We start from the raw sequence: 19918 nt of genomic DNA, 5'->3' as shown, positions 1-19918 counted from the left end.
GATGTTGTATCAAAACAGGCCAGATATCAAAGATATGGCATAGGTTAGATTGCTTCTGAATCTTCTTTACTAGTATGCAACTAATGACCAAACACAAACAAAAAACCCCAGCACAGGATATTACATTCACAAATACTACGAGTATTTCTTACTTAAGATTCTTTTGGCAAATTAGGTGTTAGACCCAAATCAGGTTTTTGAGATATGGCCTATTTCTTTATTCCAGGAACCATTAATGTTCTTTGGTAGTGTTATCTGTTACAAAGCACCTGCCTCCAGGCAGCACACTCTTCAAGTCAAAGAAGGCAGATCATGCAACTGTCCTGAGGGCAGCTGGCCTTGCTGGCTGAACTGAGCTCTGGCAGTTAGCTGGTGTGTCCTCCTTCCAGTGTACTTCTGTCTTGCAGAATGCCACTGCTAAATTTGGAGCTGCTTTTCAGCACAGACTTCTTAGGATCTCTGATCCATCAATCTAAACAGACTAGTACAGAAAAATCTAAGTCAGGTTACAGTGAACTGCAGGGACTTTTTTTTTGCAGTGCAATGAAGCCTTATCTTTTAAGGTGCTTCTGAGTTGAGAATTCTTGAATGTTAGGACGTGTAGCTTTCAAGTGCATACAGTTTCCCTTAGCACTGGAGATTCAACATGCACCAAAATCCTTTTAATTAATTCATTTATTTGGCAGGACGTTTATGAGGTTTTTCTCCTTGAGGTTCTGTGCAATATTCAAATTGAGCCTTCTTTTCTTACAACAAAAAGGGAATGATTGGCATTCTATGACTTGGATAATCCTTGAATTCTCTTAAGTAGGTGCAGTGTTTATCCTTTGCCCAGACTGTCATCTGAATGAAGCAAAGTAAGGTGAACAGTCCCACTGGAAGGAAGGGAAAAAAAGATACATTTCATTATCAGATGAAGAACATGCTGCTGACATCACTTCGGGTTGAAGTCCTAAAACATTACTCACCTGGAACACACTGAGTCATGATAGTGAAACTGATCCAGGTCCCCACCTGTTTTGGCCAAGGAAATTTAAAATATTTCTGATGACAGCATTTGCATTTATGTCTCTATTGATCAAAATAACCTTGTCCTAGTATAGGTAAATAAAAAAATCAAGGTCAGCCAGATAAATTTCTACTGTTAATGACCTTTAGTCAAAAAGGTGAACAGTGCTGTATTATCACAAACAAAACCTTCATATTTGCTTCCACAGCTATTACAATGACAAACCTTAAAGCATTAAAACAGTGTCCTTCCTGTTTCTCTGCCTAATTTGCATTCATCAGACCTCCATCGCTATTAGCAATGGTAACTTTCTATAGTCCAAGGCCCAGTGCTGCTGTCATTAACACCTCTTGGTCTCCACTGAATTTCAAACCTGACACTGTCCTTCTGTGCAAGAATGAATGTTACACTGAGTTGCACTGACTTTATCTGCTTTTGAACTCAGTCAGGAGTTAGCTCCTGATTAAGGAATATGAAATGATAAACTGATTACAGTTTATAAAGTAATCACCACCAACACAAGTGATTGCGTAACTTAAAATGGGGAAGAAGACTTTGGCTCATTTTCTCTATCACAGTATCTTTTATTTGTCTGACCACTATCTTCCTGCCTGCAGTGATATTTCTAGGCTCTTACATTATAAATCCTCCAGACACCTCCATCCCCTCACTGCAACACATGTTCTGTGACAATCTCCCTGTTCCTGGCTGCAGAATTTGCCCTGCATTACAGTGCATGTCCTGTCTAGCAGCCACATGGAAGCACTGGCCCAGGGTCAGGGCTTAGTGTAAGGTTAGTCACATCTGTACTGACCCAAGGGAGGGGAGGAAAAGCAGACAAATTCTTGTCCACAACCTGATTTCATGGGGTTTAGGGAAGGAGGGGAAATGTACTGAGCTGAACGGTTTCAGAGGTTTCTTCCATGTAAAACATTCTAAAAGAAACAAAAACATATTCAGCGAAACTAAAATCTGAACATCTTGTTTGAAAATACATACCTCATATGTATAGTTAGGACAAGATACAAAGAAAAACAGCCATGTGAAAGGATTCTTTGTTGGATATGGGATCTTACAGGTTTTGGATCCTATAGATTAGAAAACAAATCACAAAATATTCATACTCCTAAATATATTGTTTCCTGTAAAGACAAACCAGCTCTGCCTACTTCTGTGTCACATGACTGTCAGAGGGACAAACAGGATGTGGGAAGAGAGGATGTCCTCTGGACTCACAAGAGGAATGGGATACCTGTGAGGGAACTTTCCCTTGCTCACCAAAACATTGCTTGTAGCAGCATTGTTTCCTTTTGCACTGGCAGTATAACCAAAGTAACTGCTCCCAACACAACCCAGCCCAAAACAATAATGATTACAGTAAGATAAGAAGTGCTGTTCAACAGTCTGATGTCAGAGTCCTTGCACTGTCTGATTTCCCTTAGAATCCAGTCTCTACAGTGCTGAGCAACCTGTGCTCCCACAGCAGTCAGTTGACAGTATCAACACCCCCCAGGATCAGGTCTTTCCTGAAGCAGAGCAACTGAAGGAAGTACTGAATGGCTGGACAAAACTGAAAAATGATGATGCAGTTTTTTACCATTTCTCCGGAGGTCACTGAGTGCAACATGAATGGAAAAATTTCCAGCTTCACACAGCTGCAAGAAAAAGTATGACAGAGTTAAAAATGTTCTTCCCTTCTATTTGTTTTTCTTCCTTTTGTTATTTCCTGGGGTTCTTTAAAATATTTAAGAAAAGGAAAATAATATATTATAAACATAATAAATATCCTTAACTAAGACTACTGACAGGATTCCATGTCCAAAATATCAAATTTATGACTTACATAATCCCTTTGAAATTTAAATAAACCACAGGGATAGAAGTGAACTCAGGGGATACTTGCTTTATTTTTTTATCATTCTTATGCCTTTAAAAACATTAAAAAATATTTGCATAGTCTTGGTTTATCAAAGTTATTAAAATCCCAAGGAAGATGCAGTTTGGTCTCTAAGTAAGTTTTCTTTTCTAGAGTATAATTAATATGAATCATGAAATGCAATTGACCCAGCTTCCTTCACTGGATTTAAAGGATGCTGCCCCAATCAATTACAAAGAGAGTGTATTGAAATGACCCATTTCTATGATTATGGACAGTCTCCAGTGGCTGCAATGCATAACTATTAGCAAATGACTAGTGGTCAGAGCTCCTGAGTTTATTCCCAGCTCCATGCTTTCAGTTATGGAGTATCTCTATAAAATGTGAATAGATTATGACCTCACAGAATTTTCATCCTAGGAAGCTGCTTTGGGATGCTGCAGTCACTGATGATTAATTTGTCAAAGCAAGTGACTAGCTGCTGTTGTAAACAAGTTACACATACATAGGAAAAGTCTTTGTATGGAAGTACGTCTTTATTGGCTACACTGACTTTGCTTCTGCATGTATGAAGTATTCCTAGGAATTGTGAGAATAAACAGTGACTGAAGAATTTTGTATTATAAAGAAAGCTATAAACAGGTTTTGAAGCTCAGCAAAATGAAACTTTATCACTGGAAATTATCAGCAACATACTCTCTTAGTTGGCCAGTTCTCTGAGATTTATGATCTGTTGTGATTCTTAACACTCAATAAACAGTTCCCAAAACAAACTCACTGGCTTTTAAACACAGGGTCACAAACTTTTAAAGATTATGAGAGATCATCCCAGCAGATAAATATCCTAGTCTTGGAATGGACACTGAATCAAAATATTCCTTTGTGTACAAAATCACATAAAGAACTGATGGATTTATCTGTTTTGCATGCAAGTGGTCAGCCTTATAGTATGTCCCAAGTGTCCTAGTCCTAAGTATCTGTTTATCCTCCACTCCTCCATTTATATGACAGAAGAACCAAGGCAAGACATGTTAGCATTTTATAGAAAAAGCAAGAAACCTACCAGAAACATGATCACAGCAAAATTTATCTGTTTTTTCCCATAAGCTATTAAAAAAAGAGTTTGCATGTCATTAGTACTAGTACAGGAAGTACATACATAAATTCTTAAATCATTGAGGGCTGTTTTGCTACTTACAAGGAGGAGTGTAAAGAGGATGATTGATGTAATATGCAAGCCAAGCTGCAAATCCCCAGTAATATAAGCAGTTCTGAAAAATAAGCAATTTTCTTTGTTTTAGTACAGTCTTTTAGGCCATTATTCACTGCAGGGACTACTGATAACAATGGATCAAGACAATCCTTCCACTTGCTGATAATACAAGAAATGGCAGTACTAAGTGTGGTAGGTGGGAGCAGGTAACAGGAAATAAGTAAGGAAATGGTACTAATAGGGAATGGTACTAAAATATCTTGGAGCTGTTAAGTTTATAAACAGTTTTAGAAAGTATGATCATATGACTGAAAACAAAATTATATTGTCTGGCAAGCCATTGGGCAAAGTTGAAGGGCATACAGACTGTATGTTGAAGAGAAAGTTGTTTTGCTGACCCGAGACTGTAAGATCAGATGTGGGCACTGTCCTCTCTTCTCTGCTTATTATTTTGCACTGCCCAATCTCCTGTCCTCTTCTTCACCTCATCAGTTTCTTTCTTTCCCATGCTTTTCCTGCCTGATGCTTCCCTCTACACTTTCCCTGTGATTTCTCTAGTTTTTCCCTTTTGCTGCTGTCCTTGTGTTTCTGCAGTGCACTTTCCACTCTCTAAAGTCTGATAACACAGCTGTCACTAATGGCTGTACTGACACATTCCTGACCAAGGACCAAGCTGAGTGAAAAGGAAGGGTATGCTGAAGATTTAAAATTCTAACAAGTAATGAGACTTCTATAATACTAGTAACACTATGACAGCATGTGGGTTATACAATAGTGACATTAGGAATCTTCTGAAAGAAGTTGGGGCAGCTTTATGGGTGAGATGTGCTGTGCATTGCTACCAAAGCCACACAAAATGTCTGTGGTGCAGAAGCAGAGCATAGGCTGGCTAGGCTGGATTTGTAAGAGCAGCTGTGGATGGATTCTGGCAGAATTTACCTTCACAATATTCCTCAGTGGCATAGTCCCACGGGAGAATCGATGAACAAACACTGTTTCAATCAACCTTTTGATGTAGTGGAAAGAATGGCAGATACATGCCAAGCTGGAAACAGCAAGACAAAAGCATTTAAGAGTGCTTAAAAAACACATGTGTGGCAAGACATTTGGAATAAGACTACAAGAAATACTGCTCAAGCCTGCAAACAGACTTACTTAACTACTGGGTGTGGACTTGATGTAAACCTCTCATCCAGTCCATAGACAAAAGTCATGCGGAAATAAAACACAAAATAGATGAACAATGGACCTGTATATTCTATCAAAAATACCTGTAAAAAGAGAGAAAATCATTAGACAGCTGAATTAGGTGATAGTTTTGCTTTGGTCTCTTTGTGATAACTAATGCAGTGGGATAAACACCTCCACACATCCAGGATGGCACTAAGGGAGGCAGGGAGGGAGCAGAAGGTTTGGGCTCAGGCTATGGAACTGGTAGCCATGCACATAAATATTTTGCAATTATTTGCCTCAGTTGCATTTAAACAGCCATTGCCAGTGCAGCAGACAGTGTGGGTATGAAAAGATAACAGTGGCAGCCCAGAGATTGTGACAAATATGCATGCATGTTACATTTATGCAGCTCTCACCCCTCTCTAGCACTCAAAAGCTGTTGCTTTATTTTGGTTTAAAATGAAATTTGGTGAAGAATTTATCTTGAGAAATAGGAGTTGTGCTTCTACTGAATGAATTTTGTTTAAACTGGAAACACAGCTTGTAAGTATTCACAGTGACCCCATCTGTGTGAACAGTTAGCACAGCAGTTGTCCTGGGAAACAATAATTTCATTCTATGTTCAAACAAGCTTTAATTGGAATACTAGAAGGAAAATAAAAAGAAAGGAAAAAAACAAAAAGAAGAAGAGAGAAGAAACCAGAGAAGCTATTTCTCTATCTTGATTTAATTCAGATTGGTGTGTATTTCTTAGGAATAGCACTTTAAATTGAAGTTAACTTTGGATCAGATATTAACAGCTGAATTTTCCACCCATCTATAAGTGAGGAAGGTAGGCCCATACCTCACTTACACAGAAAGGAAAATTGATTGTACTTCTGTCACAAACAAACAAAAACCCAACAACTAAAGAAAGCAAACAAAAAAGAAACCCAAACAATCCCAGTTCTCTAATGTGTTTAGAGTTGTTTTGATACTCAGAAAAGTTGGGTTATTGACTTCTGTTATGATCATCTTTTTCTCTGGTGAAGATCAGGTTTGCTTGAAGATGAGAAGCTCATCTTTTTTGATTTGATAATACTAAAGTACTTGTTGGTTTATATTTAAATGAAGTAGCTTGAAGGGCAGGGAGAGCAAAAGATTATGAAATGGTAGAAGCTTGGGGTGACTCTGCCCTGTGATATTTTGGTGGGTTTTAATGCACATGTGTCTTGAAGTCTACACTGCCATTAGAAGTTTTTGTCTGTCTTCTTGGTTTTTTTGAATTGAGTAATAGCTGCTAGATTTATCAGCATTGCGTCCAAAGTAAAGATGTGAAGACTCAGTCTTGCAAAAGATATTTGACTTTTTAAATTTTACCTCCTATTAACATTGTCTTAGCTATTTGTAATCAACACAAGGTTTTATTAATATCTCATAGCTAATAAATGGTAAATATGCCTTTAAATTATCAGGTACTTTTCTCTTGACATCGTGCTGTTTATTGGAACTAGAGTAATACTGTGCAGCAAGGACCTTCTAGAGAGCTGGAAGGGTCATTGGTCACCTTGCTGCATAAACAGCAGTGCTGTGTTGCCTGCCAAGTGAGTTGTGATAAAATTTGCATTTGAGCTAAGACAGTAAATATGCAAGGTCTTTGTGAATGGCTGCTGATATTGCAGAAATTATCAGCTGTCATTAGCCTGTCACTGGTGTCCTGGGACACAGTCACATGCAGACAGCAACTAATCTTAATTTTATGCATTTTCTTGCTGAAGTCACTTCAAGTACTGACATGTGAATTTTCTCCCATGCCTCTTTTCAGGACAAACTCAATGGAGTATAATCCTAATTTTGTCAGGAGTTACACGGGTCCTGTGGAAAAGATTGCCAAAGGCATTTACATACCTAGTTTCTAATGATTTTGCAGTAGACATCGATTTGACAATCTGCATTTTAGCTCTGTAGAGCCAACCTACCCTGCAGCAGGTTTTCCACTGCTGCCCTCCCAAGGACCTAAACAGACATTCAATCTGTTACTGCTTTCCCTGATTAAATGAACTGAAGCAATGAAGATTCATTGCCTGCATCCACTATCAGAGCAGACATCATGCAGAAATACTGGAGAGAAACAAAAAGTGATGTAAGGATTAACTGTGGAAAACTAGCCATTCAAATGACTCAGACTTGAAGCAGAGCTCACCGTAGTCCATCCTATCTGTGGCCCTAAATCTTTAAAGTATAAGGTAGCAGTTGTGCCAACAGGGAGGTGCTGCAGGATTTCTTCATCCCTCAGGGACTTTCCTTCTGAGAAGGAAAGAAGTAATTACATCTTAGTGACATTCAAGTCCACTTTGGAAGCATACTAGCTTTATATGGTGCTTTATCTATGAGACTACTTGATGTGATGTAGGTTTATTGGAATCTCATTAAACAGACCAAGAATATCGACACTTAATTTTTATTTATCCCTGTAATCACATATAAGTCTGGATCCTCTATTCACACCCAAACAGTTTAAAAGAATTCTCAATCCTATGTGCCTGCCTAGTCTAGTAGACTTTCTTCATCACTGCCAACAGCAGAATTTGTTGATGGGGCAATGCCCTTTGACAGTTCCCTGACCTAGTCAGCTGCACCTCTCTGTCTCTTCTGCTATTCTCATTGCTCATCATCAGAGAAACAGAAGATAGGATAAGCTGTTTGGAAAACTCTCCTATAGAAAATTTAATTGCCTTTCTTTTCCCAAACAATCAAGTTATGAGGTGATTCCACTGCACTTGAGCTTTTAATGCCTAGATTTGGAGGAATCTCCAGAAGGCCAGCATTTTCTCATGTAAATTCACAGAGAAATCTGACAAGGGAGACCTTCAGAGAAGGAAACAAGATAATCATACATCTGTTTTCCATGGATAGATTTTACACAATGAGCAAATCTTCACCAGCATACTTTTAAGGGATTGTTTAAATAAACTTGTCCTTAATGAAAGCAAAGAAAGAAAGCGTTCTATTTTAGCTAAGATGAATTCACACAGTTTGGCAATTAGACTTTCTTTTGTGGACTCAGGCCATGTAAGAGGCTTCTAGTAGCAATACCTACAAGTGTATTAATGAAGTCAGCCAGCTGTCATCAGCTTTGTCAGCAATTGCTAAGTCCACAGCAATGTGTTCTGCATTAGCTTCCCTCAAAAGAACTGTAATTCCTGCCTGAGAACAGAGGATTATGTGAATTGATAGCTCAAACTCAAAGCCCTTTTTGGTGCTCCCAGCTGAGCACCATCATGGAGATCATTTGACTGCAGCTAAGGGCAGTGAATATCTAGATCCTGTGCTGCCTCTCTGGAAAGCAACAGAGCTCAGTAGTGAGAAAGTGCATTGGAACAATGTGCAAACTCCTAAATTAATTACCAAGCACCAGGGTGTAACTGTGTTTCCTTCCAAAGAATTATATTTGTTCTGGATTCTCTTCAGCTTTCACAGTGCTAATTAACATAGCTGGAAACAGATTCTTAAGAGCCAATACCCTTAAGTACACCTTTCCTGCCAGGGCCCTGCTCAGCTTAGTTAACTCCAGACCTCACAAGTACTTACTTGGATCAAGTTTTATGGACTGCCTTGCTGGGTACCACCGAGGATCTGTAAGACCATACAGAGTTGTGTGATGTACAATGTTCAGTTTAGATCACCCACTACTATAGTGAATGCAATACAACAAGATCAGCTTCGTTTAAAGGTTTTATGAATATTTATTCAACACTAATATAGGTGATAATTATACAGCCAAACAAAATACAAAGCTGTATCAGGATAAAATAATTTTACTGAAATATCACTGTGATCACATTCATGTGCAGGTTATCAGTATTATGTGTGCATATATTACATTCCAATTATGTAATTTTTTCCTATTTATGTGCTGGATACTCTGGTATGATGTGAGCTGCTGCAGAAGTTATACTCACATAATTTATGGAACATCAATCTGATCTCTCTAATTGTAGCATTTGGCTCCACCTAGGCAACAAAAATATTGTAAATGTAAGATGCATATTTTGAATGATGACTACTAGGTGTAAAACTATTAAGCCCAATAGAAATGTGACCTAGACAATGTAACTATTTTGTACAGACGTCTAGCCTTGGCATGAAGGATTCAAAGAACTGACAGGAAAAAGGCAGGACAATTTTTGACACCTGTTTCAGAGGCAGCTTCTCTAGCAATGATCTAGAGTTACTATTACAGCAGTGACAATTTGATGGTTCCTGAGTACCAAACAACAGGCACCCTCTTACTAAAGCAACTTAGTAAAGGAAACTGAAGTTGTCCTTTTTGCCCAAAACCTCCTTCTGGAAAAGGGTTGAAATACACTGTAGTCAGTATGAAGTTTGCATAATCATTGCAAGTGGCCAAGGACAGGCTACCAGAAGATTAAATACCCTTCATAAACACCATATTTACTTAAGAAAAGTTAATAATTTCTTAAAAAGTCACCTAGTCTTTTAAGCAGATTTCTCTTTTACCTTATCTAGGAAGCATAGCTGTTTCTTTGTCTCCCAATCAAGGATTTCCACCTGAGAGGATACAAAATGATAATTAATCATTATTGGCTAAATAATATGTAAAATCTTAGCTGATTCCAAAATTCATAATTAATATGACTCTCAGAGTTGGACACCGGTTTTCTCTGATCTGTGAATTGAGTTTAAAACCTTCTTGATGTTCTCAAGAGACAGTTTCAATCACCAATTTCCAAAAGCACTCAACTTGGAGAAAAAAAAAAAAAGCCAAATGAATTGTCTTGGATATATTCAGTAGCAGAAGTAGCTAAGTGTTACTCAAGTGTAATCTTGAGTATTTTCTTATGCTAGAGCAAGTGGAAGAAGTAAGGGGTAGAAAAGTTTCATAGGAATTACTAAGGAACAGTACTTTTATGATTCATAAAATTAGAGTTTGAGAAAAAAATTTAACTGTATATATGCATATAAGCAAACATTCTGAGTAGCTTGAAGATTTTTGTGTATTGTTTCCAGAATATTTTAATTGCAAGGAGAGTGGAAAATATTGGTGGACATAATGAACAAATGCAGCTAAATATCTGGGCTTCACAAACATTTAACAGTTATAGGAATAGTTAGTGTTACTCTTGCCTCTTCAATCACTTGTTTTATTAATTACATATTAGCATTTTATATTCCAAGCAGAGGTTTCGCTACAGCTCTGAAAAGGAAAGAGCAGTTTATTTCCATGATCAAATGGCAGTTTGGCAAAATGTTATGATTTGATCAACAGCCAAGCAGAAAAGTCCCCAGACATTTCAAAGCCCAGTTGCAACAGCTCCCTAAACCTCATTGCAGTTGTTGGGGTTTTTATATAAACATCTAGCATTAATTATGTTTGGTATTAACTGGCCAAGAGAATGGATTAATATTAGATTTTAAATATGATTCCTCACTAAAAATAGGAGTCACAGTCCAGTATCCTTCTCAGAGGGTTGCTTTAAAGAGATCACTTGGTTGGAGTATCTTATTTCTTGTTTCACTTGTCCCAAAGGGTTTTCTTTTGGCAAAGCAATGGAGCACTTCAGCTCCAGTCACACCTATCAAATCTGATCTCCACAAGGAACACTAATGCCATGGTGGTTTCTGCCTGTGCAGTGAAAGCTCTGACTGGGACATTGAGGGAGATAAGTGCTGTTCCTCCTTTGTGATATGTAACAAGTATGTGTTGGATTGTTAGGATATGTTTTCCCTTGATTTTTTATATTTAAAATAACACACATTTCCAATTTTAATGTCTGTTTGTGTGAAATCTCCATGGGAAAGCAAATGAAGTGGATTCCTTTCCCAGAAGACTATTCTTGAAATACATCATTCTGACACTTGCAGTCCACAGAACAAGTACAGGGCAGAGAGGGGGCTGTACACCACCTTTTGTCCCTTCTGATGCCAAGTTGCTACAAGGACTATTAAAATCTTTGGTGTATCTCAAAGCTCTTCTGTCAATGGGCTGCCCTGCAGACTGCAGCAGTGCCTACACTTTTAGTAGTGTCCTTCCCAATCCATACCCAACCCAAGTGCATATATTTTATCAGAATCCCCTAGGGGTAGTTTTAATCTATGGCCTCCAGTGGTTGCATTAGAGAGATATTCTCCAGGTCAATACAGTGGCTTAAATATCTTTCTGCCACCTAAGGTATTTTAGCTGGGTTATTCTTGCTAGGCACAAGACCAGACTGAAAATTACAGAGTTCTTTTGCTCTGTGGTTTTCATGGGAGTGGCTGTACAGAAATATCTGTGAACCTTTAGAATCAGTGTGGAAAACATACAAATAAAGCTTCATTCCACTGTTATTTGGTTCTGTTCCAGCACAATTCTTTCAAATGCCAAATTGTCATACTTGCCTTTACTGGTCCATGCAAATACCTAAGGGAGCCTATAGAGATGATGGATCCAGACTCTTCTTGGAGGTGCACAGAGATAATGGTGAGAGGGAATATGTCTGGATAAAACAGGAGAAAATCCAGACACAAGGAATTTTTTTCACCATGAGCTAGACCAAATATGAGAAGTTGCTTAGAGAGGATGTGGAATCTCCATTCTTGGAGACATTTAAAACTGGACTGGACAAGACCCAATGCCATTTGATCTGGCTGTATCTGCTTTGAACAGGAGTTTAACTGCATGATTTCCACAAGGCTCCTGCAACCTAAATTGCTCGATATTTCTTTTTTTTTTTTTTCCCACTTCAAACATTTAATTTACTTTCAATTACTTTCAAGATCTAAGCAAATATCAAACATTCTTTCCCTTTTCAGAAAGATGGATGCCAGAACACAGCTTTAGATTCCATTCCAGTCCACAGCAAATTGTGCAGCAACAGAGTGAAAGCAAGGTGACTGTTTCCTCTAATTATCACGCCTCTTAGATTTGTCAGAACATCCCCCAGTGTAGGTGTTCCCTGCACAAGGAACAGAAAAGCCTGATCCTAAGCAAGAAATGGTAGTTCCTGAACATCCTGGCCAATGCCATGAAGCACCCTAGCACTGAACACAGTGTTTCCAGCCTTGAGGCACAGCACCAAGGCAGTTAATGCACTGGTTGGCAACAGTTTTTAGACACCCGGCAATCTGTTCTTGGAACACTTACTGATGGGTATCATCTCTTTTAAACATAAATTGTTTGGCTCAGAGAACTTCAATTTCATTGTGTTTTCAAAGCATTTAGCACAATAGGACACCAACTGTTGGCCTGCATTACTCCATAAGACTTACAGTCCATTTTTTTGGTGAATTTTTAAAGACATTTTAAACTACAGCTTCTCTGAGACTACTTAGAGTAGAAGTTAATCAATAGGCTGATTTGTGCAAGACGGTAAAAACTCTTTTACAAGTGACTACAAATATATTTCTTCGATTAGAAGACAAATTTCTTCAATTGCATCAGGATTAAAGATCAATAGTGTCATTAGTAAAATAAAAAAATCTTGACTATTAATGTTTTGAACACAAACAGGCTGAGGGCAAAGAATGACCAATACACAATATGAGCAGAGAAAACTATATTCAGCTGTTAAATTTTTATTCAGAAAATAAAAAGGTAAAATTGAAGTATTCATAAGGGAAGAACAGCTGAGCAAAGTGTTTAAAAAGAGGTTTTAGTGTCTCTGTAATAGAATTACAGAAATATAGTTCACTTGAATTCCTGCAGTTTAAAGCCATAGCTAAAGTGCTACAGGATCAACAGATCTTCAGAAATAATGTGATAACTATTATGGCAGTACTGACACATTTATCATGTCTGTGCATCTTAGAAGTTTAATTTGAAACCATTTGTAATCAGCAGATTGAGTACACTTGAGTGAGACTTTATAAGCACTGACATAAGCATAAATTGTATTGATTTCTTTTGAAATTACTCAGTTAAAAAAAAAAAAGTTTATTTCACAGTATAGGAACCAACCACTTTGAGAAAGAGCAATGCAGAATGAATTCTCCCTGAACTGTCAGAATGCTTACATAAATCAGCTTCTTTGAATTTAACTCTAAAAACACAGTCCAGTGGTTGCCACAGTCCTAATTGTGGAGAACTGAGTCTTTCTAAACATTTTTCCTATAGAATTATTAATTTTCTCTATCTCCTTTGACTTTTCTGGTAGACTGTGTTGTTCCTGAAGGGAATAAGCATGCCTTAGTATGATCTCATCAGGGCATATCAAGAATAGTTTCCTTCAAGTCAAGAATTAAGCCAAAGGGAGATTGCTGTAAGTGTACTTACACTGAAAATTCTGTTTGTGCTGCTGCTTTACAATTGACTCTCAGTCTGAAGCTTCTCTTGCACCAAAAGCTACAAACTGTTGCAGAGGATGGATCTAAGGATCCATCTAGAATTGGTTTCTGAAACAGCCAGCAGCAGACTCAGAAAAAGTAATAAAACAGGGCAAGAATGTAGTGATTGAGGGAAAGGGAGGAGACAGACACAGTGATTTGGATTCTCCTCCACCAGAAGTGCTGCCTATGTATTTAATAATTTTTCATGGATTTCTTTCTTCAACTAGTTTATCCATTTGCCTTTTAAACCTGTGTAAACAGTCCTGAGGCAGGGAGTCTCACAGCTTAGCCACATGCATGGGAGAAATTCCCAAATCAGAACCAAGGCAAATGTTCACAAAGCAAAATTTCATCATCTTACCTGTGGAGTGCTGAACCTTATTCTCTAAGTAGTCCAGCTAAACAAATCCTTACCTCTGAAACACTGGCTCATATTTCACGAGACTAGAATCTGATTGCATTATTTCACTGTGTACAAAGACATACAGTGATGCCCATACTCAAAGGGTTTTCTAAAATTAATTTTCACTTTTGTAGAATTCAGATGTCTAACATCTACAGGTTCATTTACAGGTATTTACTACTCAGCTTCCTAAGTTCTGCTCTTCTGCAAGCCAGTGTTTGACCTGTGCTGACACTCATTCTGCAGTTTTATTTCTTCCACCTGTTTCTGATTTGCTAGTTAGACATGTTCTCATCTAAATCCCCAAGGATATTGATCCAGTAAGCATCTTTATCCCAAGGTCAGCACAATGCACAGCATTTAGATTCTTTCTGAATGAAACTAAACTATCAGCAAAGGACATGCTGCTCTTCATGTTTTACATGTAATAGTTAGACACACTGCCAGGAAGTGGGAAAATTGCTTTGGAATTCTCTTTTGCCATTCCCCATTTCTCCCACAGGCAAACCAAAAAGTACAGGCAGGAGAGGAATTCAGTGAAAAGGGCTGTCTCCTACCAAAGAAAGAGCCTGAATTTCTGTCTCTCTGAGCTTCTTTTATCACTGCTCCCTTCCATTGTAATTCTGTTCAGTGCTTCTCTACAGCAGATGCATTCTGGGATACCACACAGTAAAGAGATAAGAGTTGAAGTAAACTTGGATACCCTGACCAAATTGTCCTATCTCACCTTGGAGCTGGGTGCCTAACCCAAACACATTGCAAAACCAAAGTTGCTTTGTGGACCTGGACCTAAGGATGCTAACAGCCAGAGCTACAAATGCTCATCCTTCAGAAAGACATGGATTCATTTATATAATTGGCAGAGATAAAATGAGTCAGCATAAGAACAGTCAGGAAGGAAAAGGAAGGTCTATTCACTTGGGGTGGGAGGCTGATTTATTTTTCAAGAAAGGAGAAGTCATTAAGGCCTTCACAGTGAATTCTGGCTCTTGAAAATCTACAAAAACTTTTCAGCTTTTACTACTATGAGATCTTGCAGGATACACAAGATGAAAAGGAACTTCCACCAGTTAATACTGACTCAGTGCATATTTACTTAGGCTGGCTAACACAGAGCTGCATGTTGCCAATTTCCCAGGCATACTGAAAAGTCACATCATTCACTGAGTATCACTGTCACTATGAAGCACATTGGAGTGCCTCCATCTGAGAACCTGAGCCAGCTTTGACTCAACGCTAAATAGACATCCAGGTTTTCCAACACCACTGCATAGCCTTTTCCTTGTGCAAGAGAATATTCACTGCCTTGGGGCTTTAGTTTATGGTTATTTTCTACAATGGCAATATTCAGGTAAAAGAGTTATACAAATTCTTTGTGAAATCACAATCATATCTTTGTATCAGCACTGTGTTTGCATTATCAAACTTCAGTATTTCTAGTGTCATTACTACTCTTTGTGCATAATTTGCTGTAGGGATGTCAAAATGTACAGTGTATACTTTTGACATGGAATTGAAGAAATTGAAGAGGATTTTTTCCTTTGTTTTTTACCCAGCAGCATCAAGGATGGGTCTGCTGCCTTTTGATAGTGCAGGAAGACTGAAAACCCTGGGAATTTTAGAGAGCTTATACAGACAGGTGAACTTACAAAACTGGGGGTTTGGTTTTTCTCTAAATATACTTCAAAGAAGTCCATTTTTTTCCCTAATATAAGACTTTTAATTTCAAATGTAGCCTTCAAATTCTGAGTAGCTCGAGGTGCCTCCTGCCAATAAATGTTTCACTATCATCTTCTCCTATACAAAATTAAGTTTCTCTTTCAATGCTTCACAGAGGAAAAAAGACAAATTGCTGTCTTCTAAGTAAAGCAGTACAACTGAATGTTGAAGTGTTGGTAAATGTGGGGAAAAGTGGAGTTAGAAGAGTAAGGGGTAGTGTTTGCTCTTTCATCTCTTTCTATGCTAATAATCTTTAGTGTTACTTGTGAAAACAGAGCAGATGTCTTCAAACAGCAGGGAAATTTTCAGTTGTCCCTTTAAATGACTGTTCAAATATCTCATATGTGGCCTTGTCTTTCTGGCAATTCGTGGAGGATACAGCATCTTGAAATGTTCTGCAGTCCTGCTTTTAGCACTTGTTCTCAGTGCTCTTACTTGACGAGGCTTTAGACAGCATAGCTCTGAGAGGGAGCAGCCTTTGTAACAGGAGCTGTGACATCTCAGCCATGCCAGCCAGACAGCAGTCGCCACCCCCTTACATTCAGAGGGTTTTCATCACACACAGAAGAGGGAGGGAACTTTAAATGCCAACAAGGGGGGGCAGTACATTATTGCTTTTAGACTGTACTGCACATGTCAGTTCAATCTATCATCAGGGAGTGAAGATTCCAAAATATTTTTTGGGTATTGCTGCTCACAAAAGGCACTTACCATCCCAACTAATTAAGGGAGCAAAAGTACAAATGTGGCTCTTATGACAGGAATTTTCTACAGTATGAATATATTTGTTCAAGGATCTTTCCTCTAGGCAGTCAGAACACCACACTATTTTCTTTATATGAAATGCTTTTGAAGATCTAAACCTGTCAAGTAAAAAGAAATAGTACAATTCATTAGTTTAACTTCAGAGCTCTACTGGAGAGCATTTACATCTGAGCACGTCACATAGGCATCCCTCCTATGGAAAGGAGGAAAAGAGGCACTGTTAGGATAAACAGTATCATAAGCCCTGAAACAAACCTCAGATAGGTCAGAAGAGTTGTTCTCTATAAAACTTAGAGAATTGAGCACTCCTAAAGAATAGTAATCTAGATACAAGTCTCTAGATACAAGTCTCCTCAAATTATCAGGTGCAGTATTTTCAAGTATATGCATATTTATTTATAGTTGTCCTTGAGAAGGTTCTTCTGAACTATTAGTGATTAAAAAAATGAGGTGAAAGTAGAAACAAACCAACATCTGAAGTAAAGATGACAGTTTGGTGATTGTGAAGTGATTTGTGATTCTTATCAGGAAGTACCACAGAAGAACAGTAAAGGGTAAATGCTTTATAAATGTTTAGGGGAAAGTACAAATTTATAGAGTTCCTCAAAGAGGGAGCCCTAAAGTTTATAACAACAGTAGAGATTCTGCCTGTCCTCCCCAGGAACTGCTGAGAGAAGTGGGACACTCACCTTCTCTCTTTACATAGCTCAGCTTTGAATGTGTGGTGGGGAAATGCAATTCAGGATTCAAAGTCAATGAATTTGTAACAGAAAACAAATCAGGGAGAACAGTGCACAAAGCAATAGAGAACTGCACTGCTAGTGTTACTTAGGCAGTTTTTGTCCACATCCTACCCCTGAGACAGCTTACACATGGAATGAGCTGGGCAAATGTGTTTCCACCCATTATCTGCTATAAAAAGAAAAAGACTAAGATATACAAAGCTGACATGTAAATTCATGAATCATGCTGAGTTTGCTTTAGTGTAGCTTAAACACTGGATCTTGACTTAGGACTCCAAAGACCTGGATCTGCTGCTATTGTCCTCGCTAGCAAGACTGAGCAGGTCATTCAACTTTTGTCTGTTTCCCCATCTGAAAAATCAGGTAACAATAATGATGTCTGTGCTTTTGAGGTCTTCTAGTAACTAGTGTTCTTCAGGAGTTCAAATAAGTCTGAGGCAGAAGAGCAAACCTGAAGTGACTGAGGCCAATCAGAAGGGTATTACACATGTGCTTGCCCCTGCAATTGGATCTCACAACAGTATGAGTTCTCCCTCACTGGTAGAAATCCATGAGGCAGTAAAAGCTTGGTTGTTTTTCCTAAAACAATCCTGGGAAGTCAAGACTGCTGAGGAAAAAGCACGGTGCGGGTGCCTACCTTGCACCCGAAAGAGCTATTGGCAGTTTATTTTGCTGAATTGTAATGTCTGGATCATTTTTATAGCTTTGAAAAGTAAAACCCGAATTTTTAGGTCATGGGGAGTTACTAAAGGAGCAGATGATTTTCAGATGACTTTGGACTCTATTTGTGTTATAATAACAACTGCTTTGTAATTTGCACGGGAGCAGGAACATTCCTCCCCTGTGCATTTCTTTCAGGTAAGTCGTGATGGAGAAACCCAAGCATAAGCCTGCAGAAACACATTCAGAATTGCTGTAATTTAGCTTGTACAGACCTGTTTTTGTAACACAAGCCGCTCTTTAGATTTTTTTGTATTAGCCAGCCTAACTAATTCTAGCAAAGAGTCGGTGTGGTGTTTATGTAAGTGGATGAGATGTTACCCTTGAAGCTCCCCAGGTGCACGTTACTCTGCGCTTTCTGTACGCACAAGGAGCTGACTGTACTAAACTCCTCCCGGCTGTTTTTTATTCCCCACTCAAGATCGAGCGCTCCGTGCTAGCAAAGGGCCCTCGCCCGTATCCGCCGGGCAGCGGGCGCCGCACCGGGAGCCGTCCTCTCGGCCAGGGCATCAACTCGCCCGCCGGCTCCCTGCCGCCGAGCCGGCCCAGGGCGCTGCCGCCCAAGGCCACGCCTGCACCGGGCCGGAAGGCTGCACGGGACGGCTGCCGGTGAGGCGCACAGTGGCTGGCCACGGGGTTTTCCGAGAAGTTGGGGACAGAAGGTGCCGAGAACATTCCTCGCTCTCTCCGTAGGGCTGGGACGCGCTGCCAGAGCCAGCGCAGGCTGCCCGCGTGCTGCCCTAGGCAGGACCCGCGAGAAGCCCAGAGCCATTGATCCGGCGCCTCCGCGGACCGCCGAGAGCGCGCCGGGAAGCCCGGGGATTCCCCCCGCCCCGTTCGCTGGGAACACGTCCGAGGAACACCGGGGACGCGGGGATCAGGAACGGCGAGGGGAACGTGCCCGGGGAAGGAGAGGACGGGGCGAGAGGCAGCCGCTTTTGCTCCCTCGCCCCGGTGAAACCCCGGGGAGCATCGTGCCCCTCCGGGCCCCTCTGCCCGGCTCCGGAGGCGTTCACTTCCCTCGGCAGACTCGGGAGCGGGTGGCTCCGGCTCCCCGGCGCTTCAATGCAGATAGAGGGGGAAGAGAAAGGAACCCGCCGGGATCCCGGGCAGCCCCGTCCACCGGCGGCAGGATGCTGCGGGACCTGGCCCGGGCTCGCCTCGCCTTGGCCGCCCCCCGCCCCCGGCGCCGCCGCACCCACCTCGAAGAAGCCGGCTCTGCCGCCCATTCTGCGGGCACCCGCCGCGCCGCCCCCGCCGCCGCCCGCGGCACCTTCCGCGGGGCCCCGCGCTGCGGCCAATCAGGCGGCGCCCGGACCCCCCGCCCCGCCCGGGCCGGGGCCGCTGCCCGGCCGTGCCGGTGGGCGGCTGCTAGCAGCGCTGCCTGCCCAGCCGGCGGCGGTGCCCCGGGCAGCCGCAGCAGTGCGGGACCGCCGGCACCTCGCGCACGCCAAGTTCTGCAGCTCCCGGTGTTCAAAAACTGCGGGAGAAGAACAATATGCAGCGGCTGCCGGGAGTGACATTTCATTCAGAAGGGTGATTTATTTTTCTTTGAGAATTACTGAAGGAAATATTTTTCTTTTCAAAGACCTGAAGTATCTTAATGAGATAACTTGAAAAATGCAACTGATCATGAGCTAGAAGACATTCTCCTTTCTTTTTTTTGATAGTTTACCTGATGTTTCAGGGGAGATTGGACTGACAACAGAACTCTGCTGAGATCCCTTCTCCTCCTATGATGTGTTCCTGCCACTGCTGAGGATTACATGTGTGGCATAAAGCAGTACAGAACTGACACTTTTTCCTCCACTGAGTCTTCATTACGCGATATCTTTTCTTTAAGAGCTAAGGGTAATTAAATATCAACAAAATCTACGAGCCTACAAAGGAATGTTGCTTTTTCACTGCCATATATTTCCATTAGACAGAATGATTTATGCTATATACTGTTTGAAAACCTTCTGCTATCTCCAAGTTTAACCTTGCACAC

General features: G+C 40.4%; 1 protein-coding gene across 3 annotated transcripts; it reads right to left on the bottom strand.

The window, feature by feature from the left end:
* Positions 1-747: 747 nt before the first annotated feature.
* On the bottom strand, positions 748-19184 carry TECR (trans-2,3-enoyl-CoA reductase). Of its 3 annotated transcripts, XM_050977378.1 has the most exons (14): positions 19131-19184; positions 16412-16563; positions 9772-9822; positions 9213-9264; positions 8842-8886; positions 7454-7557; positions 5254-5369; positions 5038-5143; positions 4084-4156; positions 3949-3992; positions 2607-2664; positions 2009-2097; positions 969-1014; positions 748-875 (listed from the first exon to the last, which is right to left on the bottom strand). In XM_050977378.1, exons 2-14 carry the CDS (start codon positions 16412-16414, stop codon positions 748-750), a joined length of 915 nt encoding a protein of 304 aa, XP_050833335.1. In that variant the 5' UTR covers positions 16415-16563; positions 19131-19184. The 3 variants fall into 3 exon arrangements, with proteins under 3 accessions (XP_050833335.1, XP_030082202.1, XP_030082204.2); XM_030226342.2 differs by lacking the exon at positions 16412-16563 and having other exon boundaries at positions 19131-19178; XM_030226344.2 differs by lacking the exon at positions 16412-16563 and having other exon boundaries at positions 749-875; positions 969-1094; positions 19131-19178.
* Positions 19185-19918: the final 734 nt, after the last annotated feature.

This window comes from Serinus canaria, chromosome 8 (assembly GCF_022539315.1).
Source record: "Serinus canaria isolate serCan28SL12 chromosome 8, serCan2020, whole genome shotgun sequence".
Classification (NCBI taxonomy): domain Eukaryota; kingdom Metazoa; phylum Chordata; class Aves; order Passeriformes; family Fringillidae; genus Serinus; species Serinus canaria.
The sequence above is the reverse complement of the archived record's forward strand: the minus strand, read 5'-3'. Positions and strand labels throughout refer to the sequence as shown.

What these genes read in the sequence shown, in the direction of transcription:
- TECR (XM_030226342.2), bottom strand. Translation starts at nt 19,157, where the DNA reads ATGGGCGGCAGAGCCGGCTTCTTCGAG. An exon ending in CAGTGACCTCCGGAGAAATG is followed by an intron (nt 2,098 to 2,606) that starts GTAAAAAACTGC and finishes TCTAATCTATAG; the next exon opens with GATCCAAAACCTGTAAGATC. An exon ending in CATGACTCAGTGTGTTCCAG is followed by an intron (nt 876 to 968) that starts GTGAGTAATGTT and finishes CCTTCCTTCCAG; the next exon opens with TGGGACTGTTCACCTTACTT.